This window comes from Peromyscus maniculatus, chromosome 14 (assembly GCF_049852395.1).
Source record: "Peromyscus maniculatus bairdii isolate BWxNUB_F1_BW_parent chromosome 14, HU_Pman_BW_mat_3.1, whole genome shotgun sequence".
Taxonomy (NCBI): domain Eukaryota; kingdom Metazoa; phylum Chordata; class Mammalia; order Rodentia; family Cricetidae; genus Peromyscus; species Peromyscus maniculatus.
Window position 1 is genome coordinate 55,476,094 of NC_134865.1, and position 22,136 is coordinate 55,498,229.

Sequence of the window (22,136 nt, forward strand, 5' to 3'; positions counted from 1 at the left end):
ACTAGACCTCAGTCTCCCTATCCAGAACATGGAAACAGCCCTAGCATTCTTCACAGAGCAGCTAGCAGGACTCAGCCCATCAGCAGGTAGATGCAGAGTGCTTACAACGATGTCTAGCACACCACCAACACTGTGGAGGGGCCAGAGCCACGGGCAAAGGCAGCATGCTGTTTCCAAGCAAGTGAATGTGATGTATTCTGGTTGAGTCCATGCATTCATAACCAGTATATCACTCAACTCTAATCAGAGGCCGACCTCTCCTCTGTATACTGAAGAAGAGACAGAAGATGGGGAGCCAGTTTCCGAGACAAAAGGTTGGATTCGTGAGGTATCCTGGGTAACAGGAAAAGCACAAAAAGGATGGAGTTGGAAGTTGGATCTGTAACTGATGGGAGTGGTCCAGGGAGGCCCCATCAGTGGTGGGGATACGCTTCCTATAGACAGCACTCATTTGCTGGGTACTTCGGTGACCCTCACCAACCAAGACCTTTTCACTTGCCCCGTTTCAGAAACTGTTTACCGCCTGTTACCGTTGGTGTGTAAAAGTGTACACGTGGAATTTATGTGGGGTTTGTGGTATCTGTCACTTACCCCTGAGATGGTTCTCCTTGACGTGTGGTGGCAAAACAGATTTATCAGGGAGACGATGACGGCGGCTTTTGTTTGAGACTGATCGTTTTTCAAACCTTCTCTTCCAAACCCCAAAGCAAAGAGCCCAGTCAGCAGCGAGTAAAACGATGGGGTTTCTCTTTCGACGAGATACTGAAGGACCAGGTGGGGCGGGACCAGTTCCTTCGGTTCCTGGAGTCGGAATTCAGTTCAGAAAACCTCAGGTAACTCAAACGTTTGAATTGTATACGTGTGTGTGTGTGTGTGTGTGTGTGTGTGTGTGTGTGTGTGTGTAAATTTGCGTAATTAGTCTCTCCACCTCCCTTTCTCAAGAAAGCATCAGTTGGGGTTCAAACCCCAAAACCAGCTTATCTAGCTAAGGTCGCGATGGAGGCTTTGAATAGATCAAATAGTCAGATGGATTTAATCACACCATTCATCAAGTAAAACTATGGAAGTGTGGGGTTTCACAAGTGTGAGGGAGCAGCTCAGAGTGTTCCTTCTCCAAAATGTGTCAGCCCTAGAGATTCTTGGCCCCTTCAAGATTAAACAGAAAGGGGGGACATCAATGGGCTCAGTTCAGAGCTTTCACAAGCCAAGTCAGTGTTGTATAGAGACGTGACTGCACAAGCTAATGAAACCCCAGGCTCTCCTCTCGAGAAGAAGAACTCTGCCACTTCCATGCGCTGACTCCCTGGTCCAGCTGAGGCCACTGAGACTACCTCATTGCTTCTGTAGACTCACAGCTAATATCTTATAAGGGAAATGTACAAATGATTACCATTTAGTAGGAGAAAAAAGAAAACGTCCGAAAAAATGAGATATGAGATCTGCTGAGAAAGAGAGGGGTAAGCGAAAAGCAAAGAAGTTCTTGGTTGCCGAAAATGAGAAACTGGGGAGTGGGGAGGGGTGGGTTATTCAGCCTTCTGTTGTGTCCCATACGGGACCAGGTGACTCATGGGAATGCAATTAGGAATGTCACTAGGTGAGACCCCCCCACCCCACCCCCAGTGACTGTCTTAGTCAAGGTCCTCTACAGGAACAGAACTGACAGGAAGAATACATACAGTAAAGGAGGATTACTAGACAGGCTTTCAGGATGGCCTGGGTGGCCCAACAATGGCTCTCACACACTGGAGAGGCTGAGAATCCAGTGGTTATTCAGTCCATGAGTCTGGATGTCTCTGCAGTCCCGAAGGCCTGGAGGAGTCCTGGAGAGCTGCTCGTCTTCGGTCTACAACAGAATCCTAAAGAAAGTAATCTTGATATGGATGAAGGAATGCCACAGCAGCAGAATAGATGGGCTTGTCAACAAGAGTGAAAGCAAGCATGCAAAAATCAGCTTCCCTTTGTCCCCTTATCTGGGCTGCCACCAGAAGGTGCCACCCACATTTAGGGTGGGTCTTCAAACAATTTGAACAAGAAAGTCCCTCACGGGAGTGCCTAGTGGCTTTTGTTTTGATTCCATGGGGCAATCAGGTTGACAACCGAGATTAGCCATCACAATGGCCTTAGCCAACTAGTGACTTCTCCACAGCTGAGATCCACCACCACCACCACAAACCCCCTGCCCCTATTTATATCAGGTTCTCTTTTACATATTAAACTAATTTCCATGTTCAAATGCTATTCTCTGAAATATAGACATATTATTTTTTGAAATTTTAAAATTAAAAAAAAATCAGAGTGTGTAATGCTGGAAAAGGACTGTGTTCTCTTATGTTAATGGGTAAAACCCACAATCATCAATCAGGTGATATCTTTGGCAGACCTATGCTACAGCAAGCCTCGCCAGGGTCTACTGAGGGATGCAAGACAGTAGAGATATGTGATTTCTCCCTAGAAACAACCTTGCAGGTCCTTGAAGAAAATGCCCAAGTAACGATTAAGTTATTAATTAAACACAAGTAAGTGTAGCCTCTAACGCCATTTTGGAAGTATTTAAAGGAGGAAGGAATGGATGTAAGAGAAAGTACACAAATCTTAAGCTTGACTTTGAAGAATTCACAAGATTTCACTGGACCGCGTAAGAGGGAATATAGTCTAAGCCGGGACACTGAATTGGCCATGGAGTGGGTGCTAGGCAGAACTTTTTCATCTTGGTGATTTATTTGAGCCCCTGATTACAGAGATTTCGATGGACAGTGGTGGAGAGAGTGAGACCAAGCAGATACAGGGGTGGCCTGGAAGCAGAGAGAGAACCTGCACTGTGGGCATCCCCCTCTGCCTGCTTTCGTTACATCCATGCCCCCAGCCTATGGGAGGGTGCTGCCCACACCCAGCTGTATCTTCCCCCTGAGCTCATCCTCCCTGGAAATGCATTCCACAGACACCCCCAGATCTTTACTAAGATCCTAGACTCTTCTCAAGCCAATCAAATAGAAAATCATAAATCAAGATTAACTCTCCCCAAGTAACAACAGTATGACTGTCCCAGGCCGTACAGTCCTCGGATGATGTAGGCACCAATGGTGTGTCCTTTCTGATCAGAACTGTGCCTATAATGAACCAGAGAAGGTGGTCTCACTTCCCGGTTATGGCCCAATAGTTCTTTCATCATTCTTTTAGAATATCCAAACTGCCGGGCGGTGGTGGCGCACATCTTTAATCCCAGCACTTGGGAGGCAGAGGCAGGCAGATCTCTGTGAGTTCGAGGCCAGCCTGGCCTACCAAGTAAGTTCCAGCAAAGGCGCAAAGCTACACAGAGAAACCCTGTCTCAAAAACAAAACAAACAAACAACAACAACAACAAAAAGAATATCTAAACTATAGCTCAGGGGTTTGCTTTGATTCCTGAGCAGGCATTTGTAACAGAAGCCGTGACTTCTAATCCTCTTCGATAGGGTAACACCTAGGCCAGCCTCCCCAGGCTATATAAGAAGCAAGCTGCACATTCCCAGCTGGTCTCTCTGTGTCATCATCCCAGACTCCATCTCCAGCTGGGTCCCCTGTGGGCCGTTTACCCACCAACCCCACAACTTCCCAGAGTTTTCTTGAGTGTGAGCAGCAGGAAATATTAGATAGAAGGATTTATTGCGGAGAATCTTGCAGAGATAAACAGAAAATAAAGGATAGCCTCGAGAGGGCCTGGAACCTTCTCCAAAGGGCCCCGACTGTCTCTGCCCCAGGGTATTTACAGAGATGCCAAGGGGTGGAGCAAAAGACCTCCTCCCCCAGCACAGCCAAGTGCAGACCATCTCAGACACCTGCACTCAGGCCCGTGGTCCTAATCATCCTCTATGCGGACCTGCTGGGTAAAGCCACAAGGAACCCAAAAACAGGCTCCCACAGTCCCCATAGGTCCTTCTTACCTCTCCAATCCCCATCCCATCTGGGCACCAAGTTAAAATGATGCAGACGGTGTCCTTTGCTGGTTCCTCAGCCCACAAGTAGACCGGAGAGCCCTCTGCCACCTGAAATATTACAGACAGTAGAAGAGTAACCATAGGCTCCTTCCTGTTCATTGTGAAGGCCCCAGGGCCATCTACATACTTAGCTGCTTGCTCCCGGCCCGGTCTGTGGGCTTTTTGCTGTCAAAAGCCGCAGGGTCGCCAAGGGCCGCTTTTGCAATCAGACTAGTTTCAGGAAACAGGCATGGCGTCCCGAGTGCACTGGGAAGTGTGTCCCTGGCAGGTGTTCCCTCCCTTCTGCTATTTCCATTTGTGCCTCTGCCAGCAGCTTGCCTGGTGCCAGGAGGGCTGCATTTAATCTTGGGTGAAAGAATGTGCGTGCACATGTGTGAATGCGCCAGCCCCCAGCGCGCATGCATAAATCCAGACTTAAAGAAGGTCCCTTCTGATCCATGACAGGAAGGAGGATAAAGAAAATAGGATGGCAGGGTGAAAAAGTGCAGCCCAGGAGCTTCCGAAATCCTCCCCGGAGACCCCAGCTCCATGTTGATGGTATTCAGCCTAACTGGATACAGGGAGGAAAGTTCAGCTTTAAGCCACACCACTGGAAGACCCTTCAGTCTCTTATCACCAAAGAGCTGCTTTCCTTCCCCTCTGTTCATTCCTTCAGCCACAGACCATGGCTAAGCCCTCCCAGGACCCAGGTCCCAACGGCTCAGGGTTAATCTGGCTCTGCCCCTTGTCCATAGTTGCCATGCATGGCTGGCCAGATGCATCTCTGTCATGGTCCTTGTGCACAGTGGCTCCTGGGGGAGGTGAGGAAAATGTACAGCTGAGGTTCCCGGTCACCCGTTGCCTTGGTCCTTGCTGGGTTGTCCCTTCTCCTCATTGCTGGTCATGAACCCAAGGTACTGGGATCAAAACAGGAGAAAGGAAGGGAAGGAGCGGGGTATTGCAAAGTGCTTTTCTGCTTCTGTCTTCTGGAATCTCTCGAGTCTCTCCAGGAGAAGGAACACTTCATTTGGTCTTACTGGGCACAGCACATGGGGTGCCAGCCAAGTAGCCATTTCTACCATGATTGGTAGAAATCATACCAGAGCTTCAGAATAAGGAAGAGAGGGTCCCCAAAGTACTGCCTAGACCTTTCAAAGGAAGTGTCCTGTGGTGACTTAGTAGCATAGAGAGGCCCCTCTGATCAGTGTGTGTGTGTGTGTGTGTGTGTGTGTGTGTGTGTGTGTGTGTGTGTGTTCATACAGATATGTGAATGCATGCATGTGTATGCACATGAGTGTGCATGAATAAGTGTGCAGGAACCAGAGGTAGACATTAAATGTTTTATTGAACACTCTCCACCTTATTTTTTTTTAATGTGTAGTTAATTGATTTGGTAGACTGGCCAGCAAACCCTGGGATCCTCCTGTCTCCACACCCCCCGGCATTAGGATTTCGTGTGCACACACTGTCATACCTGGCCTTTCATGGGTGCTGGGGATGTGAACTCAGTTCCCCATGCTTGTGCAGGAAACACTTTACTCAGCCCTGCTCCTGATCATTTTCTCCTGGGTGAGTCTGTGAGATGACTGAGGGCTGTCCTCTCTAGGGACAGGAGAGGGGACAGGTCCAACAAGCCATGCTTTGTTGTGACCGTCTACATCAGAGGCTGCTCCCCCTCTTGTTATAACCACCCAAGCCTTCCCAGGGCTGAGCTGCCTAAGGAGGGTGTGTGGTAACTGGGCCAGCAGGCCGGGAGCTTCACAGCCCCAAAGCTAGCCCTACAGAGTTGACTTCATCCTTTTGCCTGTTCTGTGGATTTTCCCCCAGTGGTGACAGTGCCATTGGCCCCTGCTCCCGCCCCATCTTCCTGTATAAACCTTTGTCCTGCCTGGCACGACACCCTCTGCCACACAGCAGGGCACGAGTTAAAATTCAAAACCCGCAACAAAGAGCATCCCCCCCTACATTTTTTATGAGCTGTAACATCTCCTGAGAGAGCGGAGTTGTTCTTCTAACCTGCAGATTGATGACCCTACTTCCACACGGTGTCCGCTGAAGGGAGAAGCAATTAAAAGCAAGTGCAGGGGGGCTGCCAGGTTTTGCCTCAAGAGTTCTAGCTCCCGCTCTAGCTTCAGTAGTTGCCTCAAGCCCTAGGAACACCCCCCAGAAGTTTCATTAGGCCCAGTGAGGGGTCCCACCTAGCCAAACACGTGACAAATCAAGTGACTCCGGCAAGGCTGTGGCCATCTGCAGCAGTTTGGCTCCTGTCCAGTGCAGAGCTCAGCATGGGTGGTGTTGATGCTAGCTGCTTATGTGGGTACCTGAGCATCGCGGCCAGCCCAGACAGAGACAAAACAATCCAGTTCTGTCCATCGGTCTGCGTCACCCGATGACCAGCAGAGGGCACAGCAACACTTCCTTCTGCCACGGAGTTCACTTTTCTCTGGGAAGCAGCCCAGGGTTGTGTTTAGTAGCTTCTGAACATTCTGTGAAAAGCTAGGTGAGCCAGGAAGTGCAGAGCTGCGAGGACCTCCTGATGGGATGGAAAATGGTCGATGACTCATGGCTTCTCTGGCTCTCGTCAGTCGGGCCAGACAATCCAACTGCTTGTCCAGGAGTAAGGAGGCAAGTGAAGCATCCCTGGACCACCCTCCGGTCCTGTGGGCCCCAGACGCTTCACCCTAGTGCAGGCTACCCCCACCCCCAGGCCAATTTCCTCCTCTGCATTCATTTCTAAGCCATTAGCGCAGATCAAATGCCAGCACAGGGCTGCCTCTCGCTGTTCTGACAATTGGCAGTGACTAGCAGAGAGGCAGGCCAGGTGGTCTCTGCACACACTGGAGCCCCTGTGCCCCGCCAGTCCCTGAGGCTCCCTGCTTCCAGCCGAGGGCTTAGTGCAGGATGGTTGCCTTTGATGCAGCTGCTGGCATTTGATGCCTAACTGCTTCCTTGAAGGAATGCTACCTACAGGCTTTTGATAAGAGCGGCCATTTCTCTGTCCTCAATGGGCCACCCATCCACCAGAGGATGTGTGGAGAGTTTTTTTTTGTGGCTCTTTTGGTGACAGTGGATGGGGGGTGGGGGGGTGGGGGGCGTTGGCCTCAGCTCCCAGTTCAGCCCAGACCATTGGAGCGGGAAGATGGCGCGCACAAATGACAGCCTGTTCTGAATTTCAAATCGCCACAAAAGGTTCCTCCAAGCCAAGATGATAAATACACCTGAGATGTCAGGCTGTTGTTGTGACAACATTTTGGCTGTCACCTAGGAGGGACAAGGTAGGTCATCTCCAAGGCAGACAGAAGGCCGGCCGAGTCCTGTGTACAGAGGAAGAGAAAGCTGTCGAGGGAATGTCACTCTTACACACTGTGTGCCCTCCCCTCCCCACCTCACTTCCCCTTCTCCAAGCCCTCCCATGACATGCCCGCTGTTTTTCCTCGTGCCTTTAAAACAAAGATTCTCAGCTTTAATCGATGGAGGAAATCTTTGGGGATTATTTGTTTGTTTGTTTGGTTTTTTTCAATGTAAGAATGTATTCAATTTGATTCTGAAATTTGCTTTGACATCCACTCCACCCCCGTGGGCTCAGGTTAGGGATGTGCAGCACAGTGCCCCTTATGTCATTCTGCAAAAGGGATCCTGAGGCTCCCTGGAGTCACTGGGAGCCTGCAGAGTGTAGACACTTCCGAGATCCTGGGACCTTCCCATGCCTTTCTCCACGGCTCCCCATACAGCAGACCAGACTAGCAAGGGACAGAGATGGCAGAAGATGACTTTGAACGTCACATTGGTAGAGGAGGTGGGAAAAAAAATCACCCGTGTACCATCTATGTATGTGAGGAGTCACAGAGGCCACACCGGTGCAGCACACTGCTGACCCAGAAGGCTTCCACAGGCAGAGCCTTGGCCCAGAGATCACTCCCTGCTTCTGAGTTGGCTCAGTGAGTTCCATAAAGCTCTGTGAACTCTTCTCCCTGGAGGCCAGAAGGACATGAGCACCAAGGAGGGCAGGTGTTGAAAGGCAGAAAATGATACAGAACATGAGCCAGAGGCCTGGCGGCATCTTCCCAGACCACCGTTGGAAAAAGGGTTAAATCGTAAATGCTCCATTTGGGAGCCGTTGACTGGCCTGCTACTCACTGGCTGTTCCTCGGCCCACACCCAGGGGCCTGGAAGCATTTCAGAGTTAAGTCTGGCTGGGAAATCGTTCAGAACTTTGCTGCACCCCCCTTCACCCACTTGTACCCATTTTCCAGGTGATGAAAGACTCCCTGGGAAGGTCCAATTCCAGACAGAACATAGCCAGGCTGAGAACCAAATTCCCTGTTCTCCAGGTAGAGGGATGTTCTCATCTTCTTTATCCTCTTTGATCTTCAGGTTCAGGGAGGGGGCATTTCTTTAGTTCCAGGGCAGCCAGGGCTGGCTGCTGAGAGAAACACTGTCTTGGAAAACAACAACAACAACAAAAGGAGAGAGAGAGGGAGAGAGAGAGAGAGAGAGAGAGAGAGAGAGAGAGAGAGAGAGAGAGAGAGAGAGAGAGAGAGAGAGAGAGAGAGAATGAGAATATCATTAGATTCCTAAAAAGCAAGCCAGGAAAGTTAGAGCCTGACATTCTGAAAACAAACATTCCCAAACGTTCCTTTGAGAAATGTGGCTGCAGTACTTCAGTCTGCCGCTGGGTGGCACCTTTGGGCCACACATTAGATTTCAATAACATTTCCCAGAGCCTGCAGAAAAACATGCTAACCCTTTAAAATAATAACAACAACAACAACAAAAACAAGTACATCTTACTCTGGATGAAATTCAGTGGCAGATTGAATGTACTTCCTACCTTGTGGTTCATGTGTTCATCCTCTCTATTCACTGACAAGATTAAGTGTTTTATTTCCTGTGGCTGTGCAACCCATACAGCATGGAGCCTGCAGTACCTCACTGGGGACACTGGCCTGTCCACTTTGCAGGGGAGAATGTGCTACCCAGCCCTGGGTCCCTGTGCCAGGATGCCCTGGGTCCACCCTCAGGACCTGGGAGCTGCCTTGGCTCTGGTGACTTCAGCTCTCTGCGTACAGTGCTCATATGGGACTTGTCAAGGGCCCTGTTCCCCGGCAGATGCTCGGGGACGATGGGGGAGGTGATGGGAAGTGAGGGAGACATTTTTCTCTCACACTCCCTAGAGAATCTTTTGTTAGAGATGTCCCTCCAGCTCTGTTTGAGACAAACCCTCTCCAAACCTGTTTATGGAATACCTACTAAGTGCCCAGCACCATGTTAAGTAATGAAGACCCACTAAGTTCCCAGCACCATGATGAGCACTGAAGACCCACTAAGTACCCAGCACCATGTTGAGTACTGAATACCTTCTAAGTACCTGGCACCATGTTGAGTACTGAAGACCCACTAAGTGCCCAGCACCATGATGAGTACTGAATACCTACTAAGTGCCCAGCACCGTGTGGAGTACTGATGTGAATGGCTCTGTTTGTTTCTCTCTAACATGAATGGCTGATTCATTCCAGACCAAGTATCTTTTATAATTCCAAGGTTCTGCCTACTTCTGTGACATGTCCCTTTTTAAATTTTATTTTATTGATTTTTCCCCTGTGCATGTGTACATGCCTGCCTGTCTGTCTGTGCCCCACAAGTACCTGTGGCAGCCAGGAGAGGGAACTGGATCCCCTAGAACTGGGGTTACAGGCAGTTGTGAGCTGCCCAGTGTGGGTGCTGGGAACCGAGCCCAGCTCCTCTGGAGTGCTTACTGCGTCCCCCGCTCTAAGCTCCTTTTCCTTATTTTGATGCCCCCCAAATGACCCCAAGCCAGATCTGACAAAGGAACTCACATTATGTAGGAACCTGAATGAAAAGTAGCTGCTTTTCAGCCCGGCAGAATTTGTACTTCCCAGGAGTATTTGGTAATGTCTGGAGATACCTGCTGGTGGCTGTAGCTGAACGGATGCTGATGACGTTGAGTAGGCTGGGAGTAAGTGGCTGCTTAGTGTTCTACAAAACAACCCTTCCACACATACAGGAGTCCCCCAGCCTGAATGGCCATTGTGCTGGGGTTGAAAACTCCCTGTGCAGAGGCAAAGGAACTTCTTGTGGTCTCTGGAAGCTCATCTTCTCACATGCGCTGTTTTTCTCTCCTCAACAAGACACCCTGGACTTTTGGCAGAACCCATGGAACTCACACATGGCGTCGAGGCAGGCATGGGGATGCACGTCAGCTCTGGGACCATCTCTAGCAGAGTCCAGACAGAATTAACAGTGTTTCTGCTTTCCCTCCAGGTTCTGGCTGGCTGTCCAAGATCTCAAGAAGCAACCTCTGCAGGACGTGGCCAAGAGGGTGGAGGAGATCTGGCAGGAGTTTCTAGCTCCTGGGGCCCCGAGTGCAATCAACCTGGACTCTCACAGCTATGAGATAACCAGTCAGAATGTCAAAGATGGAGGGAGATACACATTTGAAGACGCCCAGGTTTGCTCAGTGACCCAGATCGTCGTGCCATAAGGCGGCCCTTAACCACTTCACAACTCTACCCTTTGGTACAAGTCAGAGGTTTTATGAAGAGTTAGAATATCGGCTGTTACTATTTACGAGTCAGTCAGTAGAACCTATTCCAGATAAGTGCATGGTGAAATTCTGCGATCTTTTCCTTAGGTTGCGTTACTACACAGAGACAGAGAGTTGCTGTTCTTCAACTTAGACTACTAGCTGGGACTGCACCCTGGTAAACTTGTCCTAAGTTAAAACAGCCTATGAAAGTGCACTCGGTACACCTCACAGTTTACCATTCACAGAACACTGGGAGGGATTCGCCCTTTCCCTCAGGAGCACAGGCCGACTGGGAGCTTCAGCTGACTCCCTTCCCAGCATCTAGAAGGAGGATCAGGCCGAACAACACTAGTCAGAGAAAGATCCAGATCTGAAATCTGGCTTCTTTTGAGTGCCCGTTCCCTATGCGCCATTGTAAAGCCAAGGTGTTATAAGTCAAACCACTATGGGTTGTGGGACCATTTTTATTTGCCTTATCTTTTCCAGGAAAAAAAAATATTGTACAAAATAGAAACTCTCATACAAGGCCAGGAGTAGATTCAAAACAACAATGCAACATCACTAAAGTAGGAATTGTGAGTCGGTTGAGTCAAGAGTCAAGCCCATGCCTGTCCAACTGTGATGCCCACACACTACACTGCTTCCATGGTGACCACCCCCATGCAGTTAGTGTTTTCTGAGCAGCTCCATACTCCACGCTCTGGATAGACACCACAATGAACAGACGAAAGCCCCTGGTCCTCAGCAAGGCTCGGGGCCAGGTGAGAGACGGACAAATAACTATTTGTCCATTTTAGCAGTGTGAGAAGACCCCAAAGCAGTGGGCTCTGGGATTAAGCGAAGACCCCAGAGGAAGGACTCAACCCTGCAGGGCACTGTTAGGATGCTCACCAGTGCTGTGGGCAGAAGATGCAAGAGACTTGCCCTGCCATTGACATCTCACTTAGGATAGTTACACCCACGCAGACAATGGCATGAGGCTGTAACCAGTGTCCCTTGTCAAGACCTCAGACTGAAAAAAGCTATCACATACCTCTTCTCTCCTCCATCATGGATGCCGCTGAATGAATGTCTGTGCTGGGCAGATTTGGTTCCCAAGCATTCAGTCTCCTCCCTATGACAACATGAGACCCTTGTGCTCTTTGTAGCTTTGGAGTAAAATCCCTAAATCATGAGGACTCTTCCCCCTCCCCCAGCATAGTTTTGTGTGTGTATATATATATATATATATATATATATATATATATATATATATATATATATGCTCTCAAGGACAATGTTGATGGGACTCAGTAAGAAGGGGGATGGAGAAGTTCTTTGGGGACCCCTTGCACAGATGGCCTGAAACACGGAAGCCATCGTGAGGTTAGAAGGTTATGAAACTCCAGAAAGAGACCCTGATGTCAAGCCTTGAAGCTCCCAGTCTCTGTGTCTCACTCCCAGCACAGCACAGGGAGGGTTTTCTTTAGCATTTTCCTATGGGAACTCTTGAACATAAACCAGGGGATGAGCAGAAACACAAACTTTTATGAGCCTTCATCCAATCTCAACGGTCATCAGTACATGACCGACCTCCTTTGAGCAGTACCCCACCTGCATTTTCACCTGCTGCTGTGTTGGGAGAATACCCTTTTTGTTTTAAATTGCCACAAAGCCATTATTGCAATTTAATAAAATGTCAATGACTCCTTAATGCCATCAGGCAAGTGTACGTACCTTTAATAGTCCCATAAATGATTTTTAAAACACCATTTAAAAATCAGATTCCAAATAAGGGCTGCACAGTACTGTAGGCCAACATGAGTGTTCTTTAATTATACTTTATCTTTCTCTCTCTCCTCTCTCTGCCCCTCCCCCATGCATATTTGATGAAATCCCCCTCCCCGCCCCCTGTGTATGTTGGAGGAAGTTAGATGTTTCATCCTATGAAGGTTCCCGTCTGGATCTTTCTAGTGATAGCCCTGTGGTGCTACACAACATGTTCTAACACTCACATTTCCTGTCAACTGGGTGTTTGATTTTGATAGTTAACCAGATTTAGCTTTTGACTTTTGTGGACTTCGATGTGCTGTCCTATTAGGAGGCATGCAATGATGTCCACCTTTCTTGTGTGTGTGTGTGTGTGTGTGTGTGTGTGTGTGTGTGTGTGTGTGTGTGTGATTTTAACCACTTTGGGGGTGTGTCTTGCTGAAGTCCATTCGTCACTTAGGGTTGTGAAATGGTGATGTTCTCATTTTATCTTTCTCTCCTTGTTGATGAGCTGCAAGGCTTCCAAAAGGAGGTGCTCCTCTCAACTCCTAGCTAATGAACTAGTTAGTATCGCCGTTCACGTAAGAAGAATGGAAGAATGTTTGATTCCTCCCCCGCCCCTTCCTTCCCTTCCGCTTTGGCCTCCATGTTTCTCTCTCTGCCTGATTCCTTCTTTGTTGCTGGTTTCCAGCACAGTGAGTGGCTTGATATCATCTTCATTTGGTGGCTGACTGGAGTTTTTGTTTTGTTTCCAATGTCTTTTAAACTCATGAATTTAAACACATTTGATGTGTTTTATGATCTATTTTACTGCTTATTTTTATTGATGCATGGGTTTTACCATCTCGAGCCAGTTGAGACTCTTTCTGAGGTGACCCCGTTAATCTTTAAGGTCATCCGAATAGCAAGGAGCCTCCACAGTCCTGTGTACTGTCCTAGACCTGGAAAAAGCCCTGTCTCTAAGGACCCTCCATTCTTCTTAGTGGCAAATGGTTCCGTGTGTGTGTGTGTGTGTGTGTGTGTGTGTGTGTGTGTGTGTGTGTGTGTGTGTGTGTGTAGAGAGAGAGAGATCATGAGTTCATGTTGATACTTTCGTTTGAGATTTAGAATTACTGGGAGCTCTTCCTCAATCTCGTCTTACTTGCCCCCTTTCCTCCTTCCTTTATACTCAGACTCTAGCCCTCAAGGACCCCACAGATGAAGTGTAGTTACTCATCTGCTTTGTGCTACATTTCCACAGAGCAGTCTGAGGGCCAGACAATGCGATCGCTGCCTGGGTCTTTACCTGTTACACAGTTTTTCAGTGTGGAGGCGCCATAGTTAGCTCAACTGGTCTTCCCCTCCTAGATGCCTGTGCCCTTCTTTAGTCAAAGAAGATTTGATGAGAGAACTTGAAAATAAGTACATTATATCTTGATAAGATAGTGAATACCTGGTCTTCATTAGTACAGTTCTAGGTGATTTTTCGGGTCCTTTCAAATGGGTTACATCCTAGGCAAGCCTGTGAGGTAGACTAGATAGGAAGATGTATCTAGACCTAACTTCTATACATTAAATAAGGCTCCCGTCTTATGCCATTTCCCATTCCTAGGCTCTTCCCTGTTGCTCCTTAAGTGTGTTTCCATGCTGGGTGGTGATGGCGCATGCCTTTAATCCCAGCACTCAGGAGGTGGAGGCAGGTGCATCTCTGTGAGTTCAAGGCCAGCCTAGTCTACAGAGTGAGATCCAGGAGAGGCACTAAAACTACATAGATAATCCCTGTCTCGAAAAAAAAAAAAAAGTGTGTTTCCACATACAAATTTGCATCCTTAATATTTGGGAATGTCACCTAATGTCCTAGCTAGTTTTATGTCAACTCAACACAAGCTAGAATCATTGGGAAGAGGGGAAATAGAGAAAATGCCCTGCCAGATAGACCTGTGGAACATTTTTGGTTTTTGATTGATGGTTGATGTGAGAGGACATGGCCCATTGTGGGTGGGATCACCCCAGGCAGATGGTCCTGGGGTGTAGGAGAAAGCTGCCCAGGAAGCCACACAGCTCTATCGGGTGTACTTCGCTTCCCACCTCCAGGTTCTTGCCTTGACTTCCGGCCCTGGCTTCCTTCAGTGATGGAGTGTGACCTGAGAGCTGTAAGCCAAATAAACCCTTTCCTCCCCAAGTTGTTTCGGTCACGGTGTTTTCTCACAGCAATAGAAACAGTAACTAAGACCCCCTAAGTCCCCCAAGTCTTCCTTCCCTCTCCTACAGAGCAGAGATAGAGCAGAACTTCTCCCTCGGATGAGAAGTGACAAAATGAAATGACCACAGTGTCTGGACCACAGAAAGAAAGGGAAAGTATTTACTGTTTTATTTTCCTAGTGGCATTCATGTGTTTTAGTCTCTCACACTGAGCACATTTAACAAAAATTTCAGATCTTTTCATATATTAGCACACAGAGATAACCCCTCTTTCAGTATACAGATGTTCCTTGACTTATTATGAATTACTCTCCAACTCATTCATGCTAAGTTGAAAATATCATTAAGTCAAAAGATGTATTTAATACACTTCACCGACTAGGGTCTGGTTGAGCACCATGGAGGCATGGAGAACACTAGTGAACATTTTGTTTCTCCCTCTTGTGCTCCCATGGCTGATCTGTAGCTATAGTTTATGCCGATACCACCCAGTGTTAGGAAAGGGTACTCACCACATAGCCAGCCTGGGAGAAGATCAAAGCCCAGCATGAAGTTGGTATGAGATAGATGTAGCTTTCGCACAACTTTGAAGTTGAAAACCTGTAAATCAAATTAGCCCTGAGAACCACCTGCCATCATGCAGGAGACATCTGCACTTCCTTCCTCAACATGTTAGGTCTGCTCAGACTGTTGTGACATGGTCTCCGACTGGGTGACTTACGGGAACGTTTGGTCATCTCGGTCCTGAGTGGGGAATGCTGGCATTAAAGTGCTTGTGTGCTTCTTGGTGCTGACCCTGTCCTGGCTCCTGGACAGCTGCCTTCCTGCTGTGTTACCTCATGCAAGTAGAGAAAGCTCTTTGGTCACTTTGTGTTATAAGAACCCCAACCCCATCATGGGGTTCCACCCCCATGACCTCATCTAAACATCATTGTATCCCAAAGACCTCACCTCCTTCCAACACTATTATATGGGCGAGTCAGGCCTTCAAGGACATGAGTTTTGGAGGGACATAAACTTAGTCCATAACAGGGTGATTATGAAAATAGGGGAACTCTGTCCTTTATACGAAATGAGAGGGCAGTTTAAAAAAAAAAAAAAACTTCTCATGTGAAGGACTAGGTAGTCTAAACTTTAGGTTTATGGGACACATGGTCTGTGTCATGACTGTTCAGTCTTACCAATCAAAAACAGCTATGATATCACAATGGAAAACACACACACACACACACACACACACACACAAAGAGAGAGAGAGAGAGAGAGAGAGAGAGACAGAGAGACAGAGAGACAGAGAGACAGAGATGTGTGTGGCTGTATCCCAAAAAGTGTATTTGTTGACAATGAAATTCAACTCATAATTTTTCACACACACACACAAAATAATTGTTTTAACTATTTAAAAAAAAAATCCCTGAACCAAGAGCTAGATTGGAGCCACAGGCTATGATAGTTTGAACCAAGCAGTATCGCATGAAAGTCATCGAAAAGCTTCAATGAAGCAGAAAGACAGAGGGTCAGGGACGATGACTCTGCAGCTTCTATGGCAAATTAGAAAGACTCCATCTTGGTTTGATCACAGCAACACTGTGATTAATCTCTGAGGACATTTTTGTGTCAGCCTGGAGTGCTCCCAAGCAGGAGCCAAGCTTGCACGGTGACAACCACAGTTTTACCTTCCTAGCCAGCCCAGTCACCTGCACCAAGCAAAGCGTTACAGCTTCAAAGCTTCCAGAGATGGAAAGGGTGTAAAATCCCGTAACAACCCATGACCTGCTGGCCAGAACTCTGAATGACTTCTCCTAGCCTGCTGGCCAGGAGTCTGCAGCTGAGCCCTTCCAGGCTTGGCATTTTAGTGTAGCTTGAGTTTTTCTGCCTTGCACACAGTCAGGACAAATATTTCTCACCCGCCAATCCCACAGACGCTCAGACCCAACCAAGTAAACACAGAGACTTATATTGCATACAAACTGTATGGCCGTGGCAGGCTTCTTGCTAACTGTTCTTATAGCTTAAATTAATCCATTTCCATAAATCTATACCTTGCCACGTGGCTGGTGGCTTACCGGCATCTTCACATGCTGCTGGTCATGGCGGTGGCTGCAGTGTCTCTCTGCCTCAGCCTTCTGCTTCCCAGAATTCTCCTCTCTCCTTGTCCCACCTACTTCCTGCCTGGCCACTGGCCAACCAGTGTTTTATTTATTGACCAATCAGAGCAATTTCACATATAGACCGTCCCACAGCATTTTAGTGCTGAAGATTTGTCTGCCTCCCCCCCACCCCCAGAGACCTGGAGAAACTTGAGTGTCCAGGACTTTACACTTCTCTCCTCACTCAGTTTACCCATCTGCTAAGTGGGGTTAATGACCCCTACACCATTAGAATCACCCTGCTTTGAGACAGGAACTCTGCCAGGCTACCACAGTTAGTCCTAAGATAGTGACCCATGAAAATAAAAGCAAGAGCCTAATGCTGGCAACCAGCAATCAGGCCAAGAGATCTGGATGGGTGCGGCATCGCTAGGTTTCATTGGACCACATGCAGAAGAGTAAGGTTAATTGCCTATGCTTGCTTCCTGGGAGGATTTCCCAGGACGGGCCCATTTGCTGATCCATTTGGTTCTTCTGACAATTTGGGCTGAGACCAAACCTTCCATAAAGGCCCGTGGGCTGTGGCTATCGCCCTCAGAGGCTTCCTGTGTTGTTCCCATTTAGTAGGCTTCGGGGGTAAATGAGCCATGGATTGTTTACAAGGGCTGGATTTTTCTGCTCTCAACTGTAGGGCATCAGTGAACTTACCCCGTTCCTTTCTTGTCCTGAGATCTTGGGCAAAGTCTTTGGGCTTTTATACCTCCTCATCTGTAAAATGAAGATGATGTCTTTCCACAGCCTAGTCAGTAAGATTTTAGAAAAATCAGATGAACCAAAAGCTCTAAACATTCTTTGAAAAGATTATAAGTGCTATAGAGTTGTGTGACCTCACAAATAATAATGGCTTTAGTGTTCCCTGGGGCCTTACAAAATCCAAGCTAAGATCAAAGGCACAGTGACACACTCCTTTAATTCCAACACTGGAGAAGTAGAGGCAGATGGACCTCTGTGAGTTCAAGGCCAGCTTAGGCAACACAGGGAATTCTAGGGGTCGGGGGAGTGTGTGTCCTGAAACACTGTCTCAAAATAAAACAAATAAAGTAGTTCTATCAACAAGGCTGCTCTTGCAGATGCAAGCTGGACATGGTGGTGGCTCGTGTGTGTGGTCCCAGTACTTGGAAGTTTGAGGCAGAAAGACTGTAATGAGTTCAAAGCCAGCCTGGGCTACATAGTGACGTCTAGCCTACCCTGGGCTATAAAATGACACTCAGTCTTAATAAAACAAAGAAACCAAACTGTGAAGGTCCTTGGGTGTCCTGCTATAGTACTTGCGCATCCTCACCCTAGAGTGCTCATCCCAGACAGAAAGCATTGGAAAGGGTAAATCAGATGGTTGCAATCCAAAGGATGGAATTAGAGAGAGAGAGAGAGAGAGAGAGAGAGAGAGAGAGAGAGAGAGAGATCTGAATCTTGGGGATTGCTTTTAGCACCTTGCTAGCAGGTTTAGGGGGCAATAAGTCACAGGAAGTATAGGAACCTAAGGCCTCCTCTGGGGACATTTGTCTCTTGTGAGCCTCTGTGGGCTCTGAAAGATGATAGGAGTCCAGTGACCAGCCTGATGGCAGTGTAGCTTGTTTTTAAAGCCTCAGAGAAGCCAAGGATGGTCCAAGGACTGTGTCTCTAGGTCATTTGATCATTTGTCTATTCACCATCTATTGATTTTGCGACCATCCATCCTCCATTTGAGTTGGAAAACCCTGACCTGTGTGGGGTGACCTCTATGATGAAATTACACAGGAAACAGGAAGTCTGAGTGGCCCACAGCCATAAGACAGAGCTTGCCTCAACCGTGCATCATTCTTTATAAACAGAACGAACAGGTCACTGAGATCAGGTTGGATTGGAAACCTGTCCTTCAAATGGATTGACAGTTGAATCGAGCAGAGTAACCTCCCTCATTGGCTTTATGGCATGTGCATTCCCACTTTGCCTTCTTAACTGTCCAAGCTCCACTGCCTCCCTGACCTATGTTAATGCTGAGGCTCCCACCCGCTCCCTGCACCTGGAGTGTCTGGACCTTTGATGGAAGCAGGAATCGGTTTCCTTTGCCTTTTGTTAGTGTCTGACCGCACTAGGGCACCACTCTATAAGGGGGTTCAAGTATTTCAAACGCAGATGTCTTGCTGGGCATAGTGGCTCCTGCCTGTCATCAGAGGCAAGAAAACCACTTCAAGTCTGAATCTAGCATACATAGCAAGTTCCAGGCCAGCCGGGGATCCATAGCAAGACCCTGCCCCCACAAACAAGCAGACAAACCAACCCGTGTCCATGAATCATAACACTCTTAGCTGTGTCTATCATGGTAAAGGGGAGGGTGCAATTTGTCCCTTAGCTTTCAACTTCAAAGAGCCTCGAGGAGCAACCGTAGTAATCAATAAGGACCAGCTAAATTATGTTTCTAATTTTATGTTCAGCAAAACTTGGAATATTCACTATGTGCCAGATGTTCGAGGCACTGGAAATCTGCAGCTGTATAGGCAGGTCCCTTCCTGGAAACAGCCCTCAATCTCCGAGACCTGAACCCTCTGCAGTCCACATCCATTCATGGACTGGTCAAAGACTTCAAGGCCAGAATGAGGTCTGGGTGATAAAAGACACCATCAGATCTACCCCCATCACAAGCAGACAGGAAGCCTCTTGCCAAGTGTCTGTGCCTATGTAAACTTAGATGTTTAAGATCAGTTTGATGGAGGAATGCCTTTGCTTTGTTCGAAAGCCAATGTATAGGGGAGTAAGGTTTCAATTGGCGCTAGGAAGTCCTCTGAGCCTGGAGAAAGCTGTCCATCTTTGTTTTGGTGATATCCAAGTGCCATTGTGGGCCTATTTCCTGGTACAAATCCTCTACTAGAGACCATTTCCTGGCCCATTATGTAGCACACTGTTGCTGTCTTTGCTAAGGAATCCCATCGCAGCTTGCTTGGGAGGTTACTCACTGTATTCTGTGGGTGGTGTTATTTCAGGACGACAAGAGCAGAGGGAAGGATGAGTTTGCAAAGGACAAATCAGTTGTTTGTGAGCTGGTTCTGTTTAGCAGGCGTTCCTGGAGAGAAGGGAGCAGAGAATTAAACGCCAGAATTTCTGTGTTGCTAATTCTGAGCATAGATTTCTAGTACCAAACCCTTAAAGAGGGAAGGAGAAATAGTCTTCTGTGTTAATATGTGGGAGGTGGAAGGGAATATCCGAAGCTGTCTTTGTTGTCCTTAGCTCAGAATGGGGATAGAACAGCGTTAGTATTCTGTGCCTTGGGCCAGTAAAGTTGTATCTGTGAGATACCATGCAGGGTGGATGCAAGGAACCATTTTCTCTCATATTCGTATTTGACTTTGGATTTACCCCCTATGTGGAAACAAGCAACCCCCACCCCCATCTTCTTAGAAGGCCCAAGAAATCCAAATGGAGGCTTCTCATTTAAAATCCCTAAGTCATCCAAAGAGGCATCCCTGGGGGTTTGGATGTAGCTTCCTGGTAGAGAACTTGCCTAGAAGGTATGTGGGAGGGCCAGGGTTCAGCCCCCAGGACTGCAAGAAGAACCGAACCACCACCAAGCTGGCCTGGTCAGTCTTGGCTCATTGCGGTCCCTGTCGCCATGGCTCCTCTTCTGTCTGCTAACCGAGCAGACACTGAGCTGTGACACACTTTGAGTCCTTTCCGCCATCATTTGTTCTGTCCTTAAGACCCAGCCTTGTAGCTAGAGTTTCCCTGCCTTGCCCACAGTCAGGACAAATCTCTGTCACCCGCCAGTCCCACAGCTGCTCAGACCCAACCAAGTAAACACAGAGACTTATATTGCTTACAAACTGTATGGCTGTGGCAGGCTTCTTGCTAACTGTTATTATAGCTTAAATTAATCCATTTTCATAAATCTATGCCTTGCCACGTGGCTCATGGCTTACCGGCATCTTCACATTCTGCTTGTCATGGTGGCGGCTGGCAGTGACTCCTCCAGCCTTCCTGTTCTTTCTTTTCTCCTCTCTGTTAGTCCTGCCTATACTTCCTGCCTAGCCACTGGCCAATCAGTGTTTTATTTATTGACCAATCAGAGCAATTTGACATACAGACATCCCACAGCACATCCTGAAACAATTTAATTTTCCTTAGGATTCAGCTGACCATGCACAAGGCTTAAAGATCTTTGATTAAAGGCAGTTAAGAGTCTCTCGGAAGATGAGGCTCAGAGATCCAGACTTGCACATCCAAGGCAATTTGCTTGTGAGTTGCTCTTCGATGAGATACCAGAGCCTGGGGCGTGGCCATTTCCATTGCTAACAGTGGTGAGGGCGGATGGTTCTCAAAAGGGGACGATAGGTGGGGGCTATCCCTAGCATCAGGCTGACCCAGACTTAAGACTCCGAGGAGGAAGCCCCCACACCCCTGCCCCTACACATAGAAGGGCATACTGTATCTCAGCCGAGCAACGCTGGTCCGCTTCAAGCGACGGCCAATGAAAAGATAAAAGCCTTGAAAACCAGCACATGGAGGTGGGAGGAGTGGCCTCTGGGTTCAAATGCTGGCTCTCTGCTAACACTGAGTGAGACATCCATCCCACCTGGTCCGGCTCCAGTAGCTTGACTGTAAAGTGGGGCTGTTTGACTACTATTTCAGGGTGACCAGCATCCCAAAAGTACAGCTGAACTCGGCTCCCGAGTCCTCTTTGCTCCAAACCGCTTCCTCTCTCCAGAATCTTCCCCCTTCTGTCTCATCCGCATCGCCTCTCACACGCACAGTCATAGCACAAGGTTATCATTATTACTTGACGTGTATAATCATTTTGTAATGCTTCTGCTTCTATTTCTGCGCTGAAAGTGTGATTGACAGGTCTAGAAACGGGCCAAGTGGGGACTTGAATCCAAGCCTTTGGCTCCGGGCCCAGTTCCTTCTCCTTTGGCCCCCTCTACACATCGCATTCTGCCCCTCGTTTTTCCTTCAAGGGACCTGACAGCTCCCCAAGGATGGCTATTACACCAGGAAGCTTGGGAATGGAGGGCCACAGTGAGGCACATCCACCTGCAGAAAGAAAAATAGGACACTTGAAAAATCACAAGGAGGGCTCTTGGCCGCGATGCGCATTCCAACTGAGTGGTTCCCACTCCAGGAAGGTGTTCTGAAGCTAGAAGATGAGGTCTGTGCTGTTTTAGAAGCTCACAGCCCAAGGAAGAGACATAATGATATTCTTAAGAGGTTCAGCTGTTCCGCCATGCTGGCAGCCCAAGGCCTCAGACATTCATGTGAATACGCAACCCCCCTCCCTGCACCTCCCCCCCCCACACACACACCCCTCTCACCAGAAGCCCAGTGTTTTGTCTAAAAGGAAAAGACATTTCCAAATGAGGACTCTCACGGCAAAATATTGATTTGGAGCAGGTGTGGTCTGGAGACAGTGTGTTTTTCTTGCTCACCCCAGCTCCTACGTGTTTCCGAGACTCTTACTGACCTCGGCCATCTTGCTTCTGTCTTAGTATCCCAGGCAAGCAGAGGACCCATCTACAGGTCAGCCAGGACCCAGGAAGAGAAAATGAAGGAGATGTGTTTCATCAGAGGGTGTGAGTCCTTCCCACC

The 22,136-nt window shown here is 48.1% G+C and overlaps 1 protein-coding gene across 12 annotated transcripts in view; it reads left to right on the forward strand.

Moving 5' to 3' along the window:
* Window positions 1–22,136, forward strand: part of Rgs6 (regulator of G protein signaling 6) — a 543,914-nt gene that overhangs the window by 490,807 nt on the left and 30,971 nt on the right. For all 12 annotated transcript variants that reach the window (XM_006973072.4, XM_015991902.3, XM_015991908.3 and 9 more), the window contains 2 exons: window positions 708–833; window positions 10,236–10,422. In XM_006973072.4, the coding sequence (XP_006973134.1) occupies window positions 708–833; window positions 10,236–10,422 (313 nt within the window). The remainder of the gene's footprint in view (window positions 1–707; window positions 834–10,235; window positions 10,423–22,136) is intronic.